Below are 27,800 nucleotides of genomic sequence, written 5' to 3' on the forward strand. Positions count from 1 at the left end.
TCACCTGGCCTCTCCCCCCTTCCTGGGCTCAGGTCTCTTCCCTCAGGCCAGTCCCCTCCCCCAGTGCAGCTCATCCACCCAGGCCAACCCCCCCCCCCCCTTCAGCATTCACAGCCCCCAGTAAGAACAGTCCCAGTTCATCACAGAGGGTTATTAATGCCCCTGGCAGGAATCGCTCCCCGCCCCCCGCCCTCACTGCTCAGTGTCCCGCAGCAGCCCCTGCACAGATAGGAAGGGTGCAGGCTCAGCAGCGGCTGTGTGACCAAGGCACTCAGCTTCCCTCGCTGCAGGGGACCCCCCCCGAGGGGTGTCAGCGTCCTGCCACCCCCGGAGAGAGGCGCTCACGGGGCCAGGGCCTGCACTGCTGAGAGTCAGCACCGGGCTGACCCCACCCGCTGGAACGGCCCTTTCGCCAGCGGAGACAGGAACGGGCATGGGCGAGTGGGGAGGGTCCTGGTTCAGAGTCAGGACACCTGGGTTCTGTAGTCCGAGCTCTGCCGCAGCCCTGCCCCGCTCTGGGCTGCTTTCCATTGACACTGGGAGGTCTTTGGAACGGGGAGCGTCTCCCACTGTGTGTCTGGGCAGCGCCCGGGGCCCTGGACACGGTCCGGGTCTGCCCAGTGCCCAGCCTAGCGTGGCCCCGATCTCACCCTCTGGCTGCCTTCACACAACTACAATAACCCTCCGCCCTTCCGCTGACCTCGGGTGCCTGACGGCCGGCTCTAAACTAGGAGGAACCAGCCTTTTGGCAGCAGAGTTCAGCAGCCACCTAGACAGAGGAGCGTGGACGGGGCTCAGGGCTGCATCGCCCAGCAGAGAAAGCGCCAGGCGCTGGGCACGTGGGGAACGCCGACCCGGCCGGGCGGCTGCAGGCCCCAGGCTGGAGCAGGCAGGGCCCAGACAGGTCTGGAGCCAGACCCGCCCGGGACGCCCCTGCGGAAGGCGAAGGCCGGCAGCCACCCTGGGGACCCTGCCGGCAGATGCAGGGCCCAGCAGGTGTTTGTTTAATGTTCAGCGTCAGGAGGCTGAGAGCAGCCGAGACCCAAACCCCAAAGAAAAACATTCCCAGGGCCACGGGCGGGGCCGGCGGCTCCTTGCAGGGCTCCCAGGCAGCGGCTGGCCCTCAGGACAGCCTGCCATGGGCAACCGGCCCCTGGTCCCAGCTGGCCACGGAAGCCAGGTGCATGGAGCAAGGACACACATCGCTGCTTCTCTGAACCTCTGCACTGCCTGGCGCTGCTCCTGGCTCTGCACCACCCCCACGGGCCAGGCCGGCGCCCGTCTCCCCACCCCCACGGGCCAGGCCGGCGCCCGTTTACCTATCCCCCACCCCCACGGGCCAGGCCGGCGCCCGTCTCCCCACCCCCACGGGCCAGGCCGGCGCCCGTTTACCTATCCCCCACCCCCACGGGCCAGGCCGGCGCCCGTCTACCTATCCCCCACCCCCACGGGCCAGGCCGGCGCCCGTCTACCTATCCCCCACCCCCACGGGCCAGGCCGGCGCCCGCCTCCCCGCCCCCCATGGGCCAGGCCGGCGCCCGTCTACCTATCCCCCACCCCCACGGGCCAGGCCGGCGCCCGCCTCCCCGCCCCCACGGGCCAGGCCGGCGCCCGTCTACCTATCCCCCACCCCCACGGGCCAGGCTGGCTCCCGCCTCCCCACCCCTTGCCCCCATAGGCCAGGCCAGCACCTGCCTCCCCGCACCCCCGGGCCAGGTCGGCGCCCGCCTCCCCACCTCCCGCCCCCACGGGCCAGGCCGGTGCCCGTCTACCTATCCCCCACCCCCACGGGCCAGGCCGGCGCCCGTCTTTCTATCCCCCACCCCCACGGGCCAGGCCGGCGCCCGTCTACCTATCCCCCACCCCCATGGGCCAGGCCGGCGCCCGTCTACCTATCCCCCACCCCCACGGGCCAGGCTGGCTCCCGCCTCCCCACCCCTTGCCCCCATAGGCCAGGCCGGCACCTGCCTCCCCGCACCCCCGGGCCAGGCCGGCGCCCGCCTCCCCACCTCCCACCCACCCCCAGGCCAGGTCGGCGCCCACCTCCTCGCCCCCCACCCCCACAGGCAAGGCCGGCACCCGCCTCCCCGCCCCCCATGGGCCAGGCCGGCGCCCGTCTACCTATCCCTCACCCCCATGGGCCAGGCCGGCTCCCGGCTCCCCGCCCCCCACGGGCCAGGCCGGCGCCCGTCTACCTATCCCCCACTCCCACGGGCCAGGCTGGCTCCCGCCTCCCCACCCCTTGCCCCCATAGGCCAGGCCGGCACCTGCCTCCCACCCACCCCCGGGCCAGGTCGGCGCCCGCCTCCCCACCTCCCGCCCCCACGGGCCAGGCCGGCGCCCGCCTCCCCACCTCCCACCCACCCCCGGGCCAGGTCGGCGCCCGCCTCCCCGCCTCCCACCCCCACGGGCCAGGCCGGTGCCCGTCTTTCTATCCCCCACCCCCACGGGCCAGGCCGGCGCACGTCCACCTATCCCCCACCCCTCCTGCTACGTGGCAAGGTCCAACTGTCCTGCTGCCTGAGTCTGGGGCCTCCAACGCTCACTCAGAACAGGGAGCCGGGCTGGGGGGACGGACCGGCGGGGGGGGGGGGGGTGTTACACTTGTTTCTGTCACTCAGCACATGGGGCCCTGGGCCACGCCAAAGCCGGGGAGCAAGTCTGGGAGGAAACAAAAGCAGCAGCAGAAGTCGCAGCTCCAGCCCCAGAGCCCCCCAGGCTCCAGCCCCTGCAGCCCCAGCAGACAGCAAAGTCCCTCTGCCCTGGGGCCCAGCCCCATCTGGCGCTCAGCACCCATGGAAGTGCTCCCCCACCCCAGAGCCTGGTGCACCCCCGGACAAGGGCTCCAGGTGCAGTCACTAACCCTCGTGCGAAGCAGGTGTGAACTACAGCCAGCTGGCCCGGCCCCGTGCTGTCTGGCCCCATCTGGTGCTCAGCACCTGTGGAAATGCCCCCCCTCCCCGCCTGCCGGCGCCTGGCGCACCCCTCGTGCAAAGCAGGTGTGAACCACAGCCAGCTGGGCCAGCTCCCTGCTGTCTGGCCCTGTCTGGTGCTCAGCACCCATGAAAATGCCCCCCCTGCCCGCTGGTGCCTGGCACACCCCTCGGGCAAAGCAGGTGTGAACCACAGCCAGCTGGGCCAGCTCCCTGCTGTCCGGCCCCGTCTGGTGCTCAGCACCCATGAAAATGCCCCCCCTGCCCGCTGGTGCCTGGCGCACCCCTCGTGCGAAGCAGGTGTGAACTACAGCCAGGTGGGCCGGCCAGGGACGAGTTGCACCAGGCTGTGAACTGCAGGCACCAGGCCCATGATGGCTCCAACTGCCCCCCTCCCCGCCCCGTGGGCTGCGAGGGCCCTGGACTTTGGTGGGGTGGCACAGTCCTGAGGGCAAGGGGGTGCAGCCTGGCTGCGAGCAGAGGTAACGCCGGCCCCCCCCCTTGCCAGGAGGAGCAAGGGGGGCTTAAAGACCCCCTGAGCAGGGCACACCCCACCCCCCCGGCCAGAGGAACCCACCAGCCCCAGGGGCTGTAATGCAGCCGACATGCCAGGGCTGGATAATGCCACTGGCCCTGCAGGCGCCGCCCCTCGGTCCTGGGGCCTGGCCCATCTCCCACACAGCGCCTGTGAAATGCCCCCTCCCGCACACAGGGTGCCAGCACCTTGCGCACCCCTAAATCCAGTGAACCCCTGGGCCAAATCCATCCCTGGGCTGCCAGCAACGGGCCGGAGGCACCCGCTCCCCAGAGACGTTTGCAAGCGAGGCCAGGAGGCCTGGGGGGCCAATTCTTTGAGCCATGCTGGGGGCATCCGGGGATCTGAGCTGCTGGCTCCCCCCCTCCCAGTGCTGCGAGCCCCCACTCCTGGCCAGCAGATTCTGGGGTGGCTCCCCCCAGCCCCACAGGCACCGCCTCCCTGAGCCCTGCCCTGGGTAAATCAGGTGTTGATGGACTGGGGGGGATGAGACCCCAGGGGCTCGACTCCTGCTTTGAGCCAGTGGAGCAGGGTGGAGCCAGCACTCTGCTCCACGGAGCCTTCCTGGGGCCTGGAAAACAGGGAGCTCCTGGCTGGAGCCGACGCGGCCCAGGGACGGAAGGGGGCTGTTCATAGAGAAAACATAAGACATCAGCAACTGCTGAGCCCTGCTGGCCTCATTACAACCCAGTCCTGAAAGGCCCCCCAAGCTCCCCTCCAGCTAGGGCCCCTGCCCTGCCCACGCCCCGTCTCCTCTCTGGCCTGGCGCCCCCAGCCTCCTGCTGGTGCTACAGAATGGGGGGGGCGTTTTCCCATGGCAGAGTGGGCGACGGGGGGTCAGGAGGGCAGCCCATGCTGCAGCGTTCCTGGAGCAGAGGGGCCCAGGGGCCACGCGGAGCCCAGGGGGCCATGCGGAGCCCCGGGCGCTGGGTCATCGGCCCAGCTGCACCTCCCCCCGCCTTGCTCCTTGCCCAGCGGGTCCCCGAGGCATCAACAGGAAGCGACGCTCGGTCTGAAACGTCCTGTTCTGAGAAAGCAGAGGATGGACTTGGAGCCAGCAGCCCCAGCCGGCCCGGTCATGGCCCCAGCAGCGCAGGCTCCCCTCCCCTCCCCCCGTCGGCCATGAGAGCATCCAGCTGCTCTGCCAGACGGGACAGGCCAGACCAGGCAAACTGCTCTGCCAGCCCCGGGCCTGGAAAACCTGCCCTGCCTGGAGCCACGGGAAACCCAGAGCCACAGGGGCTTGGCCGCCTACTGGGAAACTCGCTGCAGCCAAAGGGGCAACTTAACACAGGCCCCCCACCTCGGTGCCCCTCACTCCCGACCCGCAGCCCCTGCCAGCCCAGCCCTGCCCCCGAACTCTGCCAGTGCCCCTCACTCCCGACCCGCAGCCCCTGCCAGCCCAGCCCTGCCCCCGAACTCTGCCAGTGCCCCTCACTCCCGACCCGCAGCCCCTGCCAGCCCAGCCCTGCCCCCAAACTCTGCCAGTGCCCCTCACTCCCGACCCGCAGCCCCTGCCAGCCCAGCCCTGGTACCCCCAGCTCTGCCGGTGCCCCTCACTCCCAACCCGCAGCCCCTGCCAGCCCAGCCCTGGGCTCCTGCCTCCAGCTCTACCAGTGCCCCTCACTCCTGACCCACAGCCCCTGCCAGACCAGCCCTGGTACCCCCAGCTCTGCTGGTGCCCCTCACTCCCAACCCGCAGCAGCTGCTAGCCCTGCCCTGGGCTCCCACCTCCAGCTCTGCAGGTGCCCCTCACTCCCCACCCGCAGCCCCTGCCAGCCCAGCCCTGGCTCCCGATGTGAGGGGATTTGGGGCCCAGCCTGTCCCCCCAGCTCGCTGCAGCAGCGCCTGTTACCTGGTTCTTATGGCAGCAACAGCCTGGGGGGTTGGGAGCTTGGTTTCAATGGCAACCAGAACAGCATCTGTCAGCGCTGAATCAAATTGGAAGGGGAAACAGCCTGACCACAGGTTCCCCATTCCCCCTGCGCCATGGGCAGCGCCCCAACCAATCTCCCACTCACTCACGGGACCTGCCCTATCCCCCCCAGGGACGTGCCACCCCCAATACTATGACTCCCCCCAACACCCTGCTGCCCCCAGAACCAATCCCTCCCCCAACCAATCCCTCCCCAGGCTCCCTCACCCCGGGACTGTCCCTCCCCCTTGGGTCCTGCTTCTACGATGCAACATCTCTCCTTGATCCCCTCACCCCGAGGTGCACTGGACCCCACAGTGCGTGTGGGCTGGGTTGGCGGCAGGAGGGCAGCAGGGGTGAAGGGGGCAGCAGGGGCGAGGCCGAGGTGGGAGGAGGAATCAATGACAAGCGGACGCTACAGAAACAATCTTTTAATCCAATCGGCGCCAAGGGCCACATGTACAGAGGTGGCTCTTGCAGCCCAGACCTGGGGGCTCCTGTAGTGTTTCCCAGGGATGGGGTGTGTCCTCCCCACCCCCCACACCGACTGTGCTGCGTGTGCACTAAAGAACCAGGTCTTGACCCTGTGCCACGCGGGTGGCCCCAGCTCCTACCAATGCGCTCACGTGACACTGGGCCCCCACGGCTGGAGCACCCCGAGGCCGGAGAAGCGAACAGCCAGAGGTGCTGGAATCGGGGGACAGGGGGGCTTGCAGTGGTTTCGATACCTCCCCGGCTCTCAGCCCCCCACTGCACAAACGGTTCCAGCGGCCCTGGGGCACGGGCCTAGGCTGACCAGACAGCAAGTGTGAAAACCCAGGACAGCGGGTGGGGGGTAATAGGAGCCTATATAAGGCTATATGGGGGGGAGGGATAGCTCAGTGATTTGAGCATTGGCCTGCTAAACCCAGGGTTGGGAGCTCAATCCTTGAGGGGGCCACTTAGGGAACTGGGGTAAAATTCTGTCAGGGGCTTCGTCCCCCTTTGAGCAGGGGGTTGGACTAGATACCTCCCGAGGTCCCTTCCAACCCTGAGATTCTATGATAAGAGAAAGCCCCAAATATTGGGACTGTACCTATAAAATTGGGCCATCTGGTTGCCGTAGATGGGCCCAGGTCCTGGGGGACCCACTCAGCGTCCCGCTGGGCACACGCCGGGACACGGGGCTGCCCACCACACACACACTGACCAGGTCCCTGCCTGCACCACGTCCGGAGGGGGCTGGGGCACAGGCTGTGCCTGGGACAGGGCAGGGGCAACGGGTTATTTTAAAACAAAACCTTAACACCCCCTGCACCCCCCCACGTGCTGGGTAGGGCTGCCATTCCCACACCCACCTTCCATTCCCATTCACAACCCCCCCCCCCCCCCGTGCCGCACGGACACGTTGCTGCACATCAGGCTGTGACTCATTCTCCCAGCCAGGCAGGGGACGTGCCCGCCCAGCGCCCCCCCTCCACCCCAGCAAGGGCACCCAGCGAAGCCCCTGAGCCAGCAAAGGCCTGTGCCCCTAGGCCAGGCGGAGCAGAAACCTGTCCTGGGCCAGGCCTAGCAGGGGGCGGGTGAGAGCAACACACCCCAACTGCACTGCACAGCCAGACACACACACACTGCCTGCACATCCCAACTGCGCCGCACAGCCAGACACACAGACACACACACTCTGCCTACACACACACACTGTGCACCGCACACACACTGCCTACACACAGACAGTGCACTGCACAGCCACACACACACACACTCACTGTGCACTGCACACACACTGCCTACACACAGACAGTGCACTGCACAGCCACACAAACACACACACACTCTACCTACACACACACACACTGCACCGTACAGCCAGCCAGCCAGCCACACACACACTCTACCTACACACACACACACTGCACCGTACAGCCAGCCAGCCAGCCACACACACACTCACTTTAACCAGATGTGGGCCTCTCGAGGGTTCTTGCTCCGTTCTCTGCGCAGCCCCCAGTTCATCCTGCCCGACAGCGACTGCTCACTGCACTGAGCCAGGGCCGGGCGCCATGCGGGGGGCTCCTGGTGCCCTGATGCTACCAGCTGGTGAGGGAACATATATGCAGTGAGGGCTTGGCCCTGACTGTGCCCAGATCCCCTCCGCGCCCCCTGGGCCGGGCTTGGTGCAGCTAGCCCGTCACTGCCAGCCCCCTCCATCCCAGCAGGGCAGCTGGCAGTTCACCCGCAGGCAGACCAGGGCGGAGCTGAGCTCCCAGCAGGGCAGGGCATCCGCCAGAAAGGCCCCTGGGCCAGCGTGCATGGAGCCAGGCAACCTCCGCCCAGCCCCCAGGCGCGCGCCAGGTGAGCATGGCCGCGTGGGTTGGGTGAGGCCGTGCTGGGAGCAGGCAGGATCCCAGCAGGAGTGGGTGGCGCTCGGGAAGACGGGATCACACAAACCAGATTGTCAGTAACTGGAAAGTCCCCGCCCTCCTTGCCCTGCCAGCAGAGACGCCTTCGGGAGAGCCGGCTCCGGGCCGGGTCCCTTCGTACCAATCAGCGCCCGCTGTCCCTGTGGCGCCTCACACCGAGGTGGTGCATTCCCGCAGGATGGGCGAGGTGGGCAGGTCTTGCTTCTGGGTGCAGCGCTCCAGGGAGCTGGAGCTGCGGAGGGGCACCATGCAGCGCTCGGCCGGCTTGCCGCGCCCCGCCATGCCCCAGCAGCACAGCACCCGCAGGAATTCCTTCCGCATGTCCTTGCTACGCAGCGTGTAGATCACGGGGTTGATGGCCGAGTTGAGGGCGGCGAAGCCAAAGAAATAGTCCGCCTTGTAGAGGATGGGGCAGGCCTTGATGGCGCACGAGGTGTCCAGCAGGAGGATGATGAAGGCCGGCAGCCAGCAGATGATGAAGGCCCCCAGGACAATGGTGACCGTCTTGAGCAGGGCCAGGGTCTGCACGCTGGCGATCTCAGCGTGGCTGGAGCGGACGATGCAGTAGATGTGGCCGTACAGCAGCACGATGGAGAGCAGGATGGCGGTGAAGACGGTGACGACAAAGAGGATGTAGCGCTTGGAGTAGAGGGGCAGGACGGTGGAGCAGTCCTCCAGGCGGCCCATGCAGTTCCAGCCCATGATGGGCAGCCCCCCGATGGCCACCGAGATCACCCAGCAAGCCCCGATCAGCAGCACCATGCGGCAGTTCTTGTCGCTGCTGTACACCTTCACCTTGGTGATGGCCACGTGCCGTTCAATGGCAATGGCCAGCAGGCTGAGGACCGAGGCCGCCAGCGTGGCAAAGGCCGTGCCCTCCCGCACGAACCACTGCACCGGTGTCAGGCTGAACGTGTACTGGCCCGAGAGCAGGACGTTGGCCATGAAAGCCAAGCCGGCCAGCAGGTCGGAGAAGGCCAAGTTGCCGATGAAGATGAACATGGCCGAGTGGAACTTCTTGTTACGGTAGATGGAGACCAGCACTAGCAGGTTCTCCAGCACGATGAGACAGCACAGGATGACGATGGCGATGGAGACGGCATCACGCCCCGGGGTCTGCCGCTTCTCCGTCAGCTCCTTGGTGTAGTTGTAGTGCTCCCGGATCTTCTGCGGGTTGAAGTAATCCTTGTAGATGCTCCCCATGGCTGCCCACGGGCTGCCCCTGTCACAGTGCCGCCCGGAGCTCGGCGTCACGGGGCGCAGGCCATGGCATCGTCACTGGGGGCAGGTGCACCTGGGGGCAAAGGCAGAGAAGGGTCAGAGCTGACTCGGGTGGGGGGCAAAGCGGCTCTGAGACAATGGATGGAGCAGAGAGCAAGAACGGGGGAAAGACTGACCCCCACTGGCTGTCCTCCTCCATCCATCCGACCCTCCTGTATGCCTCCTCCTCCCCATCCATTGTACCGTCCATCTCTTTCCACCTCCCTTGTCTGTCCGTCCGCCCTGCACTGCCGGCGGTGCCAGCCGGGGAAAGGAGGCACAGGGCACAGGAACACTTCACCTATCTGAACTCACGAGTCACTCGCCCAAGGAACGTCACCCTGTGGAGGCAAGTCCTGCAGCTTAACAGCCCACTGGGTAGCACGAGTTTCCTTCCCCCACATCCAGTGCATTCCCCCTTTGTCTCACCCCCACGGCTCCCGGCTCTCCCGTGCCCGGCTCACAAGGGACCAGGCACCGTTCTCCCCCCCAGCCATGGTGCGTCTTCTCACAGGCGGCCCTCAGCTGGGACCGGAACGACAGTCCCATCGCCTCCGCGGGACGCCTGTTTGCCTTTGCTACCGGAGCTTCCTGTCCCAACACGGGTCCCGTCCCCCCAGCAGGGACTCCCCATCCAGCGCACATCTAGCAGCCAGCTCTGCGCTCCGTACACTCGGCCCTGCCTCCCGCCAGCCCCAGGCAGCTGCAGCAGCCATGCACGAGGGGGGGCGATGATGGAGCTGTGCACCCCCACCTCCGTGTCACAGTGACGCTCGGCTGGTTGCACGCCCCGCTGCTCCCTTCCCATAAGGGGCCAGGTTCTCAGCTGGGGTCAACCGGCACCAGAGCTGGGCTGGTGACCCAGTGACGGGAGGATCCTTTCCTCCCTCGTCCAGAGCGCAGCAGGCAGGGGAGGGGGGATGGACTGGGAGTCAGGACACCTGGGTTCTAGTCCCAGCTCCGCCACTGACCTTGAGCAGGTCCCTGCCCCTCTCTGAACCTCTTCCCCACCCCCCCATCTACTTCGACTGTGAGCTCGAGGGCAGGGGTCATCTCTGCCCGTGGGTCTGGGCAGCACCCAGCACAATGGGGCCCAGATCTCGGCTGAGGTCTGGGCAGAGCCCATTGTCAGACTCACGGAGTGTGGGGGAGTCAGGGCCCCACACCCCACTCCTGCGATTCCCCGGGACTCTCAGCCAGCCAGTAACACAGAAGGTTTATTAGCCGACAGGAACACAGTCCCTGGCAGGGCTTGTAGGTACAACCAGGACCCCCCAGCCAGGTCCCTCTGGGGGGGAGGAGCTTAGCCCCAGCTTTGGGGTTCCCTGCATTTCACCACCCAGCCCAGGACTGAAAGCAAAACCCCCTCTAGCCTCTCCCCCTTTCCCCAGCTCCTCCCCTCCCTTTGTCCAGTTTCCCGGGCAAAAGTGTCACCTGGCCCCACCCCCCTCCTGGCTCAGGTAACTCTCAGGTAAAATCACCGCCTGCTCTCCCATCTCCGTGCAGCCAGCCCCAGTAACTGGACAGGGTCAGACCCAGGGTCCATCTAGCTCAACGTCCTGTCTCTGAGCAGAGCTGGTGCCAGGTGCCCCAGAGGGAATGAACAGAACAGGGCAATTATCGAGTGATCCAGCCCCTGTTGTCCAGTCCCAGCTTCTGGCAAACAGAGGCTGGGGACACCCAGAGCATTGGGTTACGTCCCTGCCCAGCCTGGCTGCCAGTCGTTGATGGCCCTCTCCTCCAGGAACGTAATTAATACGTTTCTTTGAACCCAGTGATACTTTTGGCCTTCACAACACCCCCTGGCAGCAAGTTCCACAGGTTGGCTGGGCGCTGTGTGAAGAAATACTTCCTTGTGTTTGTTTGAAACCTGGGTGCTATGAGAAGGGGTAAACAACATGCCCTTCTTCCCCTTCTCCACTCCAGACATGATTTTATAGACCTCAGTCAGATCCCCCTTCGCTCTCCCTGTTCCAAGCTGAACAGTCCCAGTCAACAGAGGGAAAACAACTTGTTATGGTGCAATTCAATTCCATGGTAGAACTGGCCTCACGAGCACTACAAAAAGTCATTTCCCTCTGTTGAGATTCACCTCTTTCTGTCAACTGTGGGGAATCGGTCACATCCACTTCGTTAGCACTGACCCCCCACTTCGTAAGGCAACTCCCATCTGTTCGTGTGCTGTGCATTGATACCTGCTACTGGATGGTCCACTCCAGGCACCTGAGGAAGTGGGCTGTAGCCCACGAAAGCTTATGCCCAAATAAATGCATAGACGGGGAACATGTAAGAAGAGTGCGCGCGCGCACACACACACACACACACACACACACACACACACACACACACACACACACACACACACACACACACACACACACACACACACACACACACACACACACACACACACACACACAGAGCTCCAAGAGGCTAATTAATTAAGATGACCTGTTATCAGCAGGAAAAAAACATTAGTGGTGATAATCAAGAAGCTCAATCACAGACAGCTGACGAGGTGTAAAGATCATTATCATATGGAAAAAGATTCAAGTACTGTCATGACTCAGCCATTCCCAGTCCCCAGTCAAGCCCAACTTAATTGTATCTAATTTGCAAATCAATTCAAGTTCAGCAGTTTCTCACTGGAGTCTGAAGCTTTTCTGTTGCAAAATTGCCACCTTCAGGCCTGTCACTGAGTGGCCAGAGAGGTTGAAATGTCTCCTGCTGGTTCTTGAGTGTTATGATTCCTGATGTCAGATTTCTGTCCATTTATCCTTTTGCGTAGAGACTGTCCGGTTTAGCCAATGCACATGGCAGAGGGGCATTGCTGGCACATATCACATTGGTAGATGTGCAGGTGAATAATGTGACATGTCCCATCAGGGTGATACCCTGGGCCAGTGCTATAACAGGGTTCAGAAGGGAGCTAGATAGATTCTTGGAGGACAGGTCCATCGATGGCTATTAGCCAGGCTGGGCAGGGAGGGTGTCCCTGGCCTCTGTTTGCCAGCAGCTGGGAATGGGCGACAGGGAATGGGTCACTTGATGATTCCCTGTTAGGTTCACTCCCTCTGGGGCACCTGGCATTGGCCACTGTTGGCAGACAGGACACTGGGTGGATGGACCTTTGGTCTGACCCAGTCTGGCCGTTCGTATGTTCCTTCTGGTCCTGCTGACTTATTACTACTTAGTGTATCAAGCTGTTTCAAAACCTCCTCTACTGACACCTCAGTCGGGAACAGTTCCTCAGATCTGTCACCCAAACCGAATGGCTCGGACGACGTCTGAGTCTCCCTCACACCCTCTGCAGCGAAGACCCATCAAAGAATTCACGTCGTTTCTCCGCAAGGGCCTGGCTTCCTCAGGGACTCCTTTAGCACCTTCATCACCCCGTGGCCACACTGACTGTTTGGCAGCTTCCTGCTGCTAACATACTTTTCAAACCTGCTGTCGGGTTCTGTGTCTTTTGCTAGCTGCTCTTCAAATTCTTTCTTGGCCTGATTATGCTTCCTGACTCGGCTGAGCTCATGCTCCTTTCTATTTTCCTCGGGGGGGCTGACTTCCAATTGTTGAAGGATGCTGCTTTGCCTCTAACTGCCTCTTCTACTCTGTTCTTTAGCCGTAGTGGCATTTATTTGGTCCCCTGACTATTTTTTATCTGGTCTCTCTCTCTCTCTCGTTTGCGCCTCTGTTGTGGTGTCCTTAAGACGTGTCCATGCAGTTTGCAGGCATTTCACTCTGTGACTTTTCCTTTTAATTTCTCTTTAACTGGCTCCTTCATTTTTGTGTAGTTCCCCTTTTTGAAGTCAAATGCTACTGCGGTGGCTTTTTTGGTATTTCCCTCCCGCAAGATGTTAAATTTAATTACATCCTGGTTGCTATTACCGAGCAGTTCAGCTACGTTCACCTCTTGGGCCAGATCCAGTGCATCACTTAGGCCTAAATCAAGAATTGCCGCTCCCCTTGCGGGCTCCAGGACGAGCTGCTCCAAGAAGCCCTCATTAATGGGGTTTAGAAATGTTCTCTCTGCCTCCCATCCCGAGGTGACGTTCCCAGTCCATGTGGGGATGGCTGAAATCCCTCATTATTATTGAGTTTTCTGTTTCTGTAGCCTCTCTTCTCTCCCTGGCATTTCACAATTGCCGTCACCATCCGGGTCAGGTGGTCGGCTGTATATCCCTACTGCTAGACTCTTCTTATTCAAGCAGGGAATTTCTATCCAGAGAGGTTCTATGGGCCCGTTAGAGTCATTTCAGATTTTTACTATATTTCACTCTATGCTTTCACTCACAGAGAGAGTCACACATGGAATCATGGAATACCAGGGCTGGAAGAGACCTCAGGAGGTCACCTAGTCCAACCCCCTGCTCAAAGCAGGACCAACCCCAACTAAATCATCCCAGCCAGGGCTTTGTCAGGCCGGGCCTTAAAAACCTCTAAGGATGGAAATTCTACCACCTCCCTAGGGAACCCATTCCAGTGCTTCACCACCCTCCTAGTGAAATAGTTTTTCCTAATATCCAACCTAAACCTCCCCCGCTGCGACTTGAGACCACTGCTCCTTGTTCTGTCATCTGCTACCACTGAGAACAGTCTAGATCCATCCTCGTTGGAACCCCCTTTCGGGTAGTTGAAAGCAGCTATCAAATTCCCCCTCATTCTTCTCTTCTGCAGACTAAACAATCCCAGTTCCATCAGCCTCTCCTCATAAGTCATGTGCTCCAGCCCCCTAATCATTTTTGTTGCCCTCCGCTGGACTCTTTCCAATTTTTCCACATCCTTCTTGTGGTGCGGGGCCCAGAACTGGACACAGGACTCCAGATGTGGCCTCACCAATGTCGAATAGAGGGGAATGATCACATCCCTCAATCTGCTGGCAATGCTCCTACTTATACAGCCCAAAATGCCGTTAGCCTTCTTGGCAACAAGGGGACACTGTGGACTCATATCCAGCTTCTCATCCACTGTAACCCCTAAGTCCTTTTTTTGCAGAACTGCCGCTTAGCCATTTGACCCCTCGTCTGTAGCAGTGCATGGGATTTTCCATCCTAAGTGCAGGACTCTGCACTTGTCCTTGTTGAACCTCATCAGATTTCTTTTGGCTCAATCCTCCACTTTGTCTAGGGCACTCTGGACCCTATCCCTACCCTCCAGCGTATCTACCTCTCCCCCTAGCTTAGTGTCATCCGCGAGCTTGCTGAGGGTGCAATCCATCCCATCATCCAGATCATTAATGAAGATATTGAACAAAACCGACCCCAGTACCGACCCTTGGGGCACTCGGCTTGAAACCGGCTGCCAGCTAGACATGGAGCCTGCTCTGTCATTCCTATTTGTACCTGGAGTTCCCATGTCCCACTGATTATCCGGGTTCCACCTAGAGTCAGTGATGCCTTTATTTAGAGTTCCAGCACTTGTACACAAGCATCTATAAAATGTGTCAATATTTTGGTGTCTGCCTTCACGGATGTAGCTGAATGCGGCTGGTTTTCGTTTGACTGTTTCTCTTCTCCTCCTGCCCGCTGCTCATTACTCGGACCTAGAGGATCCTCCCCTAAGGGATGGCTGTCTGAGCCATGAGCTGCTCTGTGCCTGTCGGCTTTCCCCCGGCTTCCTTTAAAAACTCCTCCACAACCTTTTTGATTTTCCAGGCCACCCACTTGGTTCCGGTTTGGTTTAGGTGAAGCCCATCCTGCCTGTTCAGGCTCCTCCTTTCCCAAAAGGCCTCCCGGACCTCTCTCCTGTCCTCCCCTAGGTCACTGAGACCTCCGTGTACCATGAAGCACCGTCTGCATGTCTTGCTGGAGGGGTGTCCTTGGTGCGAGAGGACACCACCACATGCCACCTGGGTTCATGTCCCACAGCTCCAGCTGAGTGTTGTCCTTCCCCAAGACTTTCCTCCTCCTGAGCAGTCCAGTGGCTCTCAGCTGGCGGGTGGGACCCAGAAAGTCTGGTCTGTTTACCCCCTTCCCCTTCAGCTCCTTGGGTTCAGCCACACCCGGTGCAATGGGGGGCCCAGAGGCAACGCGCGTTTCCCAGGATTTATAGGCCCTGAACCCCGCAGCACAGAACCAGAAAACCCCCCTCCCACTATCAACAGTCACCATCAGTCTCAGTTTGGGCTGGAGCGGATGCTGTGAAGCACTTCTCCCCCACGCCGCAGGATACAGCGCCTGGCACTGCTGGGGGGTGAGGGGAGAGTTGCATGGCCTGGTCTACCACAGGACAGAGATGACTCAGAACGAAATCCTGAACCAGGTAATAATAGCTGCACTTTTTAATGCCCTGCACTAAAGCAAAACCACAAAGGAGGGAGGCTGGGGGGGCGCTGGGACCCAGGACTCCTGGGTTCTTTTCCCGTCTCTGCCATAGACTCCCTGTCACCATGGTCCCCTCTCCCCTGAGCCAGTCCAGGTCTCACATTCCTCTCTGCCAGTGTCCCCCACAATCAGGCACCAGCCCAGCCATTCCCCCCCACATGAGAGGCCCACATGGAGAGGGGCTTCCCATGCCGGATCCCAGTGCCCTGTGGGGAGCTCTGCCAGGGCAGCCTGGGGGGTACAACGCTGTCCTGGGGAAGGAGCCCAGTGGGAGCCCAGGGACTGGCCTGTGAGCAGCTCCTCCTCTATGGGCTGTGGTTCCAGCTCCCTCCCCAGGCCTCAGAGGGCTCTGCTGGGGAGTGGGCTGGGCAGAGGCCAGGAGGGGGCACTGGGTGGAGGGGAAGCCTAGATGCAGGACCAGAAGAGACTCACCTGTGTTCTCAGCCTCCTCACAGCCCTGCCCCTCAGGGAAGGGGGGGATGTTGGCAGCCCCCTAACCAGCATTAAGGCCAATGGGCCCTGAGGGTTTGGGGAAACCTGGCAGGGGGGATTCGCCCCAGGAGGTTACAGGTGACCCAGGTGGGGGATGTTCTCCCCCAGGGCTGCACGGGCAGAGCACATGGTCATGGGCAGGATGCAGCAGGTCCCTGACTTGGATTTGACACTGGTGAGGGGGCAGTTTTGCCTGCAGGCCCCAGAACTGGTACAGTCCCATCCCTAGCCCCAGCCCGAAGATACATTGGGGTGGGGGGAGGCTGTTCAGTCCCCTGCATCCCTGCTGCAGGAATGTCCATGGGGACATGGGGGGGCACCTGCTGCAGGGGAACCACAGGCTGAGACCCAGCAAACTCGCTTCACACAACACCCAGCGAATGGCCAGACGGGAACAGCTCTGAGCTACAATTCTCCAGGCCTTGCTCCACCCCATTCCCCACCCCACAGATCCAGCCAGCCCCCCAGCCTAGGGTGTCCCTGCCCCATTCCCCACCCCACGGAGCCAGCCAGCTCCCCAGCCTAGGGTGTCCCTGCCCCATACCCCACCCCATGGAGCCAGCCAGACAGCCCCCCAACCCGGGGCGTCCCTCCCCATACCCCACAACATGGAGCCAGCCAGCCAGCCCCCCAGCCTAGGGTGTCCCTGCCCCATTCCCCGCCCCACGGAGCCATCCAGCCCCCCGGCCTGGGGCATCCCTGCCCCATTCTCCGCCCCACGGAGCCAGCCAGCCCCCCAGCCTAGGGCGTCCCTGCCCCATTCCCCGCCCCACGGAGCCAGCCAGCCCCCCGGCCCGGGGCCCCCTGTCCCCTCCGACAGCCCCACAGGCCCCCTGGCAGCGCGCACCCCGGCCCCGCAGCGCGCCTGGCTCCGGCCGCTCCCCGCCGCGCTCTCCCGGCTACTCACGCTGGGGCGCCGCGCTCCTGCTCCTGCTCCGGCTCCGGCTCCGGGTCCCTCCCGCCGGCCGCCCGGCCGGGCCTCGGGGGACCCGGCTCCGCGCCCAGCTCCGTCCCGGCCCCGAGCGCGCAGCGGGGCGAACCCTGCCCTGCCCCGTCTGCGCGGGGCGCGGCCGCTCGGCGGGCGGGGCTGCCAAAATCAGTGGGGGCGGGGGGCCGAGATCAGCCCAGGATCCCGCCAGGCTGCCCCCCAAGGACCCCAGCACCCCCCTTCCAGCACCCCCCGACCCTCCCTAAACCTGACTGCCTTCCAGCACCCTGGCCCCCCAGGATCCCCTGACCCCCGTCCCAGCTATCCCAGCACCTCTGACCCCACCGACCCCTCCAGGACCCACTGACCCCCAGACACCTCCTGCAACCCCCAACCTCCCCACACTCCCCAGACACCTCCTGCACCCACTGGCCCCCTTCCAGCACCCCTCCCCCCTCCTGGGGCCCCATACTCCAGCTCCAGCCAAACCCCCAGACACACTCTGGCCCCCAGAAATACCTGCACCCTCTTAACCTGCCACTCAGGTTCCCCTGCCGCCCTAGGGTCCCCAGTAGCCTGCACCCAACATTCCTGGTCTGCCCCTCTCCCCACACCACCGACATGCTCCAGTGCCCCCCCGCGTCGTCCCCCCTGCCTGGAATGCCACAAGCTTCAATTACCCAAATCTATACAAACGGCCTCACTCCATGATTTGCATAGCTGGGTGAGTATGCAAAACCCTGGCAGCTCTGGGGAGGACCCCTCGGCACCCCCCACGACCCCCCCCAGAACACCAGCATCCCCCTTTCTTCAGTGACCCTGCCCTTCCCCCTCCCAGAGCCCCCTCTCCTCCAGGGGCCAACCTTCCCCCGGCCAGGAGTAGTGGGGGAGCACACACCGCCCCCCGCCCCCACTGCCCAGCTGTCAGATGGGGGGTGGGGAGAGGAGCCTTACAGGAAATACAGAAGCAAATTCTCCCTTGGATGCAATGACAGACTGGCCAGGCGCCCGGTGGGGGGAGGGGGTGTTGTCAGGGATGCAGCGCCACCGGGGGATCCCTGGGGCAGGAGAGAAGGGGAACCCCCCAATGGGAGAGGCTCGGGCTGTGGGGTGATTCCCTGCTGCCCTGGTGCGAAAGGTGCCCTGGCACCGGCGTGCTGTTAGCGCCTGTACCTGTGTGCACCTGGCAGGATCTAGACGCCCCGTGCCAGTATCCTGCTTTCACAGCCAATTGCAGGTTCTCCAGGGCAGAGACCTAGGGTGCCCCCTGGACCATGCTTCAATTGCCCACTATCTCTTTTGCGGGGGGCAGGGAGGGAGGCAGGGTTGCTGGCCCTCCTTGCAGGCTATGGGGCTGCAGAACACAGTCAGCCTGAGAAGAGCTCGCCTACAGCTAGGTGGGGGCGTGGGGCCGAGCTCCCTAGGGAGCGGCCTGTTTTCTCTCTCACTGGCCTGGATTCTTGCATGTCCTTGTTCTGAATTCAAAGCAATAAAGTTGTGTTACACTGCAACCTCCCATCCTGAACATGCAGATTTCCCTCTCCTTTCTCTGTGTGCTGTGAACATACCAGGACCATCTCCTCATCACAGATACATGTGCAGCGCCTTGCGCCAGGGGCCTGGCTGTAATAATCCAGAACTGCCCTTTCCATCCATCCATCCATCTGCCCCCGTTTCCTGAGGCTGCGAGCCTGTGTGCCAGGCTGGCTGTTAGCCCCACTGGGCAGCTGGGAGGCCCTGTGAGATGGGCCTGGTCCCCAATCACACAGGGAGGCTGCGGGGGAGCTCACTCGGGTCCCAGGCAAGGGCGCTAAAGCCTCTGTCACCCTGCTTCTGCTCTGGACAGGAGTGAAGGGCAGAGCCCAGCACAGTGACCCTGTGCCCCCTTGCAAGCTCTGCAGCCAGGGATATCTCCTAAAGCTAACGGAGCACTTGGGAGGTGTTTTACCCACGAAAGCTTCTGCCCAAACAAACCTGTTTGTCTTTAAGGTGCCACCGGACTCCTCATTGTTTTTGTGGGTTCAGCCTAACACGGCGACCCTGATACTTGGGATGTCTCCTGCCCCGCAGGCGCCCAGCACAGCGGGGGGGGGGGGGGGGGGGGCTTTGGCCAGGGCAGACACAGGACAGCTCCTGCCCCCGAGAGCTCGCGTTAGGATGAGACACAACGGAGCAGGCGAGACAGGCTGGGGGGTGCACTCAGGGCGGGGCTCAGTAGCCCCCCTCCCCAGCTTCAGTGGGATGCGAGTTGGCCCAGGAGCCAGCCCTTCAGGTCTCCAGGTGGTTGCTGGATGTGGGGCCTGGGGAGGGGGGTATTTCCCAGACGTGGGGGCTCCCTTGACTCAGCCCTGTGCAGACCATGCCCAGGGAGCACTGGAGCTTGTGAAGAGCCGGCTTGGTGTCTCGGTGCAGCCCCCCTGCGTGCCCGACCCACACGGCTTTAGAGGCTATCTTTGGTCTGCTTTAGCCTTAATCCCAAGGGCTCGGGACTGAGGCCAGGCCAGGCACCGCGAGGCACCCAGCGAAGGGGTCGTGCCGGCCCAGCCTCTCACACCCAGAGGGCCCTTCTTCCTGGCCCAGGCAGCTACTCAGCCACAGCGCAAATTGGATCAGCTCCTGATGAGCGGCTCGCTTAACGAACTTAACACAAGGTTTAAGCAGTCGGGGGGCAGGGCGGTGCTGGGCCCGGGGGGCAGGATCAGGCTCCCGGCGCAGTCTGTGCAAAGAGGGGGATTTGCGTATCGAAATCACTATAATGTCTTGGCTCTGTGGGTGCTGAGCATGGGGCTGGGGTGGGGGCCCCCCGGCCAAGCTCTCTGGGGCAGACACCCCCAGGCCCTGGTGTTTCACAAAACCACAGCCCTGGCAGCGGGCATCAGTGGGGCAGGCTGGCAGGTCCAGGGTGTGAGGGGGTCTCTCCGTGTCTGGGAAGCCAGCAGCAACCGGGAGCCAAGACATGGCGCTGGGGGGACGAAAGCGTCCCTCTCTGGGCTTTGCCGGTGTAACCTGGGGAAGGCCAAGGCGGTAACATGGGTCACAGGCAGGGGCAGCACATCGTGGTCTGCCCAAAAAATGCCTCCCCCACCCCAGCTCAGGGAAATGCTGCTCAGCTCCCAGCCAGCCCTGCGAAAGCAGCCTCGTGTAACACGCGTGTGTGACACGTGTGAGAGTCTGTGAGTGTGCAAGCCCAGTGGCAAGAATACCTGTCCATGTGTGTGCACGTGAGTGTGCATGCCTGAGGGTATGCATGGTGTGCACATGTGGGTGTGTCTGCACAAGTGTGCAAGTGACCCAGTGCCCCCCCCATGGGGGACGTGCAGAGCCCAGCTGTGTTGTTTATCCACCAGCCCCCTGTTCCCAGAGATAAGCACAATGCTGGGGGGGATTACCTCCCCCCAGCTGCAGGAGCCCTCCCCATGGCACCTGGGGCATCCCAGCCCATCACCGGGGTCTCTGGGCTCCCAGCATCGCCAGCAGCAGCCAGACTCAGAGACGGGCAGGCAAGAAGGGAAGGGCCTGTCCTACCTGGCTGGGCCCAGCCCAGCTCGGGCCGTCATCCGGAGCATCAGGGACCCGCCAGGGCAGTCAGCGAGGCCCCTCTGCAGCTGCAGGCCAGGCCAGAGCCAGGAGCTGGCACTGCCAGGCAGGGCCCTGCCCTCGCTCGGGGTTTCCATAGCAGGGAAGGAAACATCTCGGCCCAGACAAGAGCCTCCCCCAGGTCTCTCGGGGAGACTGGCTGGCTCCACAGAACGCTCCAAGCGGGTCCAGGGCCCTTCCCTGGGGCCTTAGCTTCTCCGGAGCCGGACGGGGCAGGAAGGGGCTTGGGAGCAACTTAGCTGAGAAGTCACAGCCAGCAGCCTCCCCGCTCACGGGGATCACGGGGCTTGGGACGACGAAGGTTTCGCAGTGACAGGCAGGTGCTCCTCACTCCCGACCTGCAGCCCCTGCCAGGACAGCCCTGGGCTCCCCCCAGCTCTGCCAGTGCCCCTCACTCCTGACCTGCAGCCCCTGCCAGCCCAGCCCTGGGCTCCCCCCAGCTCTGCCAGTGCCCCTCACTCCTGACCCACAGCCCCTGCTAGCCCAGGACTGCCCCCCCCCCCACCATACACTCACGCTCTGGCAGCTCTTCACTTACAAATCCAAGCTGTAAGACTAGAATCAACATGGCCTAAGCCGGAACCTGCCCCACCACCAGGAGACGCCCAACCGTCCGGGGGAACGCGAGGGGGCTGCCCAGTAGCTGCGCCCCGGAGTGACACCCAAGGTGCCGTGGGGATGGAGATGCCGGATGGCTGGGGAGCTGGTGCCCAGATGTGTGCAGACAATCGCACGCACACACGTGCGCACACGGAGTCACGCACACACACAGTCGGGCGTCTGCAGTGACTCATGTGGTGCGGGAGGCTTTGTGAGCTGCCAGGTTCCTGCCGCGCTGGGGGCACCTGGCTGGGAGTCATCTCCCAACTGGGCGCCCGGGGGAACCAGAGTCTGATCCAGGCACGTCCCAGCCCCGGGCTTTGGGGCTGGTGAGTCACCGAGGCGGGGGAGACAGGGGGAGGGGGGCGAGGGAATGCAAGTGTGTCAAGGAGCACAGGAGTGTGTCAGCCTGTGAGTGTGAGCACGGGGGGAGGGAGGGCTGTGCCAGCCGGAGTGTCCCTGAGAGAGGAGTGTGCAGGAGCACACAAGTGTGCGACAGCCAGGGAGTGTGACCTGGGAAGCCCTGACCGGCCGGGAGTTGCTCTAACTGTTGTGGTGGCCGTTACTCTCTTGCACAACTCGTGTGCAGAGGGGATGGGACAGGATGGGTGAGGAAACTGCCCTAGCAGAGCGGGTCCTGCAGCCTGGCCCGGGGAGCCAGGTGAGTGTGAGCGATGGGCCAACGCACCCACGTGTAACAGCAGCCCCCGTGGGCACATGCAGAGCCCAGCCTGCACACGCTGCCAGGCAGCACACTCAGGCACTAACACGCACACCCAGAGAGACATACACACATCCACATGTGCAGACACATGTCCATAAAATACAGACATGGTGTGCTCACCGAGCTGTGCACTCACACTGCCACAGCCCATGCACGCAGAGCCATGCGTGTGCACAGCCCACACACCGTCACACACACACGCACGCACAGATTCCTTGGGCGACTCTTTTCATATTTCAATCTAGTTCCCTTGACACTCCCAGCCAGCGGGGGCTGGGAGACGAGCCGATGCCCAGAGCGCTCCCCTGGAAAATGAAGGCCCCGATGCGGGGCAGATCGAGGGCCCCTCGGACGGGGAGCATGGGGAGATCTGACAGCGGATGCTCCTCCCTCCCCTGCATCCCCCCAGGCAGGAGAATTACACCATTAACCCTAAGCAACAAAGGCAGCCTGTGTGCTGGGCCCGTGATTACAGCGAGAGCATCCGGCTGCCCCAGGACGGACGGGTGCCGGTGCCCAGCCTCCCACTGCCCTTCCCTGCCTGCCCCGGGGCAGCGGCAGCTCCCATTCGCAGCCCGTCTCCCGCTGCTCAGGGCTCCGGCCGCTAGGTGCTGGGGCCCGGCACAGCAAATCCCCCCTGGTAGGCAAACGCACTGGGGACGGAGCTGTGAGGGGCAACCCTGCAGGGGAAGGAGCCTTGTGCCAAGCTGCTTGGGGCCGGCCTGGCTCTGCCCATGACCTGGTTGGCAACCGGGGCGCTGCCCTCCAACGCCCCAGCGCCATCTCTGCCATCAGCTGCCCATCGCACAACTCCCAACCAGGGCGGGTCCTGTTCAGAGCTGGGTGCTCCCTTCGGCTCCTCCTCTGTCCCCACTGCTGCCCTTCCCCCAGCCCTGGCTTGGGTCGGGGCCCCGTGGGGACGCAGCGGGTCACGCAGCCCCTGTGAGTGGCCGTGCCAGCCCAGCTGTGGCCGCCGTGAGCGAACGGACGGGCAGCAGCACAAGGGTGCCACAGCCGTCGCTGGACACGGCACAGCTCGAGGGGCCAGCCCAGAGCCGTGGCCCCCGAGAGGGCGCGTGGCAGGCCAAGCGGGTGATGTGAACGAAGGGGGCCGAGGGGGGGGCAGCAGGGAAGGACTGTGCCCAGTTCACCAGCCCAGAGACCCGTGCGAGCAGCCCCCAAACGCTGCCCTGCGCCAGCCCCTGCGCTAATGCCGGTAGTGGGCAGCTGGAAGCAGGGAGCCCAGGCCGAGCCCCACACCAGCCAGGTGGGTCCCTGCAAGCCTGGGGGGGGGGGGGCGTCCAAGCCGAGGGACAGAGAACAGGCCCAGCCCCCACCCCAAGCAGCCCAGTCTCTGTGGCTCTCTGCTCAGGAGGCCGGATCAAGGGCATTTTATTATCCACTTTCGTCTCTAGGCCCTGGTCTGATGCCCCTCAGCTCGTCCCACAAATGGGGCTGGATCGGGGCCAGCCCCTCGAGCGAGCTGCCCCGGGGCTGAGCCGGCCAGACTGCAGCATCGATCCCCACGTTAACCAGCTTCGCCCTGCCCCTGAGCCCCATTCACCCCCCTCCGTGCTCGGCCCCCCCCGCGAGCGCTGAAGGGCAGCGTTGTTACCGAGCCCATTGGCTTGAAGGGGCTTCCTGTGCCGCTGGGGGGGCGGGGGGGGCGCCGGGGGAGCGTGACTTCACCCAGCTGGAAAGCCTCAGGGGCGCGAGGGTGGGGGGAGCCTTGGAGCTGGGGGGGGTCTGCTCAGACCATCCATCAGGGCTTGCTGAGAACACGGGGCCCCATCACCGAGGGGGGGGAAATGCAGAGAATCCTAAGTAAGCAGAGCCCCCACCCCCCGTCCAGGCCCCCCCCGGGGGCCAGGACCCTCACCCCGATCCCGTGTGCTGAGCGCCCCAAGCTGGGTGTGGCCTGACAGAGGCCCCAGTATGGAGCTTCGGGGCAAGCAGGGGATTTGCTCAGCCCCAAAGGCTGAGCCCCACAACACACGTGGCAACACCCCCCAGCAACCCCTTCCTCACCCCTTCCCCCCCGGCAACCCCTTCTGCACCCCCAGCAACCCCTTCCTCACCCCTTGCCCCCCGGCAACCCCTTCTTCACTGCTTCCCCCCCGGCAACCCCTTCTGCACCGCTTCCCCCCCGGCAACCCCTTCTGTGGCCCCCCGGCAACCCCTTCCTCACCCCTTCCACCCCGGCAACCCCTTCTGCACCCCCAGCAACCCCTTCCTCACCCCTTGCCCCCCGGCAACCCCTTCCTCACCCCTTCCCCCCCAGCAACCCCTTCTGCACCCCCAGCAACCCCTTCCTCACCCCTTGCCCCCCGGCAACCCCTTCTTCACTGCTTCCCCCCCCGGCAACCCCTTCTGCACCGCTTCCCCCCCGGCAACCCCTTCTGTGGCCCCCCGGCAACCCCTTCCTCACCCCTTCCACCCCGGCAACCCCTTCTGCACCCCCAGCAACCCCTTCCTCACCCCTTGCCCCCCGGCAACCCCTTCCTCACCCCTTCCCCCCCAGCAACCCCTTCTGCACCCCCAGCAACCCCTTCCTCACCCCTTGCCCCCCGGCAACCCCTTCTGCACCGCTTCCCCCCCGGCAACCCCTTCTGTGCCCCCCGGCAACCCCTTCCTCACCCCTTGCCCCCCGGCAACCCCTTCTTCACCGCTTCCCCCCCGGCAACCCCTTCTGCACCGCTTCCCCCCCGGCAACCCCTTCTGTGCCCCCCCAGCAACCCCTTCCTCACCCCTTGCCCCCCGGCAACCCCTTCTGTGCCCCCCCAGCAACCCTTTCTGTGCCCCCCCGGCAACCCCTTCTTCACTGCTTCCCCTCCGGCAACCCCTTCTGCACCCCCCCGGCAACCCCTTCTTCACCGCTTCCCCCCGGCAACCCCTTCTTCACCGCTTCCCCCCCGGCAACCCCTTCCTCACCCCTTGCCCCCCGGCAATCCCTTCTGTGCCCTCCCAGCAACCCCTTCCTCACCCCTTCCCCCCCAGCAACCCCTTCCGCACCCCTCCCCCCCGGCAACCCCTTCACACCCCCCCGGCAACCCCTTCTTCACCGCTTCCCCCCCGGCAACCTCTTCCGCACCCCTCCCCCCCGGCAACCCCTTCCGCACCCCTCCCCCTCAGCAACCCCTTCTGTGCCCCCCGGCAACCCCTTCCGCACCCCTTCCCCCTCGGCAACCCCTTCTCCGCACCCCCCAGCAACCCCTTCCACACCCTCCGGCAACCTCTTCTGCACCCCTTCCCCCCTGGCAACCCCTTCGCCCCCCCCCCGGCAACACTTTCCGCACCCCTTCCCCCCGGCAACCACTTCTGCGCCACCCCCGCAACCCTTTCCACACCCCCCAACCTATCGCTGAGCCCCCCCAGCAATGCCCCCCCCACTCTATTCCCAGCAGGACCAGCTGTTCCAGGTTCCGTCCTGCACTGATGCTCCCGTGCAGAGACCCCCCCCTGCTCGGCTGGTGGTCCCGTTGGGCCTGTCTCTGCATGGGGGCTGGGCCACATTGGACGCCTGTGGCAGGAACCTGGCTAGGCCGGGCACTCAGCGCCCCAGAAAGTCCCAGCCAGGCTGGGGCTCGGCTGGGGCACCCCCCAGTCCAAGAGGGCCCCAACTTGCTGCCTTAGACCCCAGGGGGGTTTCTTGCCCTGTTGCAGTTGACGGGGGCTGGAATTGGCCCACCTGCAGCTTTCCCAACGGACCTGCCCCAGAGGCCAAGGCAGCGAATGGAAAAGCCTCTGATCCAGCCCTTAGCCCCCTGCAGCCAGAGGGGCCAGGAGAGAGAGCTCAGAGCCACGCTCTGGGCCCAGGAGAGCCCGAGGAGGGCAGGGGGGCCAGGACAGAGCCTGGGGGATGGGGGCGCAGGACAGAGCCCGGGGAGGGCAGGACAGAGCCTGGGGGAGGGGGGGCAGGACAAAGGGCAGGGAGGGGTCTGTAGGAGAGCGCCTCCTGCTGAGCTGTTAATGCAGGGGACAGACTGTGCGGTCCCAGGTACCTGGTGAGGCATCTGGGCAGCACAGCTCCCAGGGGGTCACCCCGTGGGTGTAACTCAGGGTCCCCAGCTGAATAAGGTCCCTGCCAAACAGGCACATCCCAGACAGCAGAGTCCCTCCGCCCCTGACTAGGGAAACTGAGGCCACGTCTGGTGCCCAGTTCATGCCTGAGGGACCACACGCTAACGGGGCCCGGTGGCAGAGGTGGCGTGTGTGTGTCACGCGAGATCACATCCCCCCAATCTCTGCGAGGGTTTATAAGCCCTGCCCTGAACCCCGCTGCATACCCCCAGAACCCTGAAAACGTGCCTGCCACTACCGACAGTGCGGGGTCGCCTGCCCAGTCGGGACCTGACATACAGGGCCGGATAAGCATAGAACACACGTGTGCGTGTTAACACGGGCCCACACAGTCCCGGGGGGCACCTGCATTGTCCCTCAGACAAGTCCTTCCCCCCCAGCTTTGTGCCCACCAGGCAGCCACCCTGCAACCACTGCACCGAGCCCCACACCTTGGCACGGGACTCCCCTCCTCTGCCCCCCCACAAAGTCAGCCACCTCTGGGGAGGTGCCGCGGCCAGGGCAGAGGCAGGACACCCAGGCCTGGACTTGGGCCAAGTTCACACCCAGGATCTGGAAACAGGCCCCGGCCCTGTTTGGCTCCCGGGAGCCCCAGCCAGGGAGCAGGGTGCTCGGGGCTGTACATCCCGCCCGTGGGCCCCCAGCCTCCCGCAGAGGGGACAGTAACCGGCAGAGCGGCTGGGGGGCGGGTCAGCCGCGGGGAGGGGGCGGACAAGGGGAGCCCGCCCAGCGCCGAGCCGCCCGGAGCAGCGGGTCCCTTACCGGCTGCGGGTCCTGCCACGATCCTGGGCTCCGCTCGGTCCGGGTCCGGCTCCTCCGCCGCTTGTGACACGTGCGGCGGGGGCGGAGCCGCATTGCCCCGCTCCCCCGGAGGCGGGGGCCCGGGCAGGGACCGCCCCGGGCCGGGACCCCCGCCCCACGCAGGGGCTCATTGGTTGACTGAGCGGGGCCGAGGGAGCCCGGACACCTGGGTTCCGCCCCGCCGGGGAAGCGAGGGGGGAATCCCTGAGTCCCTCTCCGCTGCATCGCCCTGTCTGCTGAAGGGGATGGGTCCCTGCCCCTGTGTTCAGGCTGTGAACTCCCCCGACGGGGGCACCTCTCGCTGGGTCTGGGCAGGGCCCGGGGCCCTGATCTCGGCCGGGGTCTGGGCAGCTCCTGGCTCGATGGGGCCCCAGTCTCGGTTGGGGTCTGGGCAGTGCCCAGCGCGACAGGGCCCTGATCTCAGTCTGGGCAGCGCCCGGCACGACGGTGCCCTGATCTCAGCCGGGGTCTGGGCAGGGCCTGGCGTGACGGGGCCCTGATCTTAGTCTGGGCAGCGCCCGGCACGACGGGGCCCTGACCTCGTCCGGGGTCTGGGCAGGGCCTGGCGTGACGGGGCCCTGATCTCGGTTGGGGTCTGGGCAGTGCCCAGCGTGACGGTGCCCTGATCTCGGCTGGGGTCTGGGCAGCTCCTGGCTCGATGGGGCCCCAGTCTCGGTTGGGGTCTGGGCAGTGCCCAGCGCGACAGGGCCCTGATCTCAGTCTGGGCAGCGCCCGGCACGACGGTGCCCTGATCTCAGCCGGGGTCTGGGCAGGGCCTGCGTGACGGGGCCCTGATCTCAGTTGGGGTCTGGGCAGGGCCTGGCATGACGGGGCCCTGATCTCGGCCGGGGTCTGAGCAGGGCCTGGCATGACGGGGCCCTGATCTCGGCCAGGGTCTGGGCAGGGCCTGGCGTGATGGGGCCCTGATCTCGGCCGGGGTCTGGGCAGGGCCTGGCGTGATGGGGCCCTGATCTCAGTCTGGGCAGCGCCCGGTGCGACGGGGCCCTGATCTCAGCCGGGGTCTGAGCAGGGCCTGGCATGACGGGGCCCTGATCTCGGCCGGGGTCTGGGCAGCTCCTGGCCCGATGGGGCCCCAGTCTCGGTTGGGGTCTGGGCAGTGCCCAGCGCGATGGGGCCCTGATCTCGGCCGGGGTCTGGGCAGGGCCTGGCATGACGGGGCCCTGATCTCAGCTGGGGTCTGGGCAGCGCC

At 64.4% G+C, this 27,800-nt stretch overlaps 1 protein-coding gene across 7 annotated transcripts in view; it reads right to left on the reverse strand.

The window, feature by feature from the left end:
- The window catches only part of S1PR2 (sphingosine-1-phosphate receptor 2), a 61,405-nt gene extending 34,805 nt beyond the window's left edge, over positions 1–26,600 (reverse strand). The window contains exons 1-3 of one of the 7 annotated variants that reach the window (XR_007769594.1): positions 9,183–9,426; positions 7,282–9,079; positions 5,807–7,203 (exon numbers count right to left, since the gene is read on the reverse strand). Coding sequence is in view for 3 of the 7 variants with exons in the window: in XM_050924826.1 (XP_050780783.1) it covers positions 7,936–8,988 (1,053 nt within the window). In the remaining 4 variants the exon portion in view is untranslated. Of the gene's footprint in view, positions 1–5,806; positions 9,080–9,182; positions 9,427–16,767; positions 16,870–26,551 lie in introns of those variants that run through there. The other 6 variants (XR_007769595.1, XR_007769593.1, XR_007769596.1 and 3 more) reach the window with 6 other exon arrangements.
- Between the last annotated feature and the right edge of the window lie 1,200 nt (positions 26,601–27,800).

The sequence above is a fragment of the Gopherus flavomarginatus genome, chromosome 16 (genome assembly GCF_025201925.1).
Source record: "Gopherus flavomarginatus isolate rGopFla2 chromosome 16, rGopFla2.mat.asm, whole genome shotgun sequence".
Lineage (NCBI taxonomy): Eukaryota > Metazoa > Chordata > Testudines > Testudinidae > Gopherus > Gopherus flavomarginatus.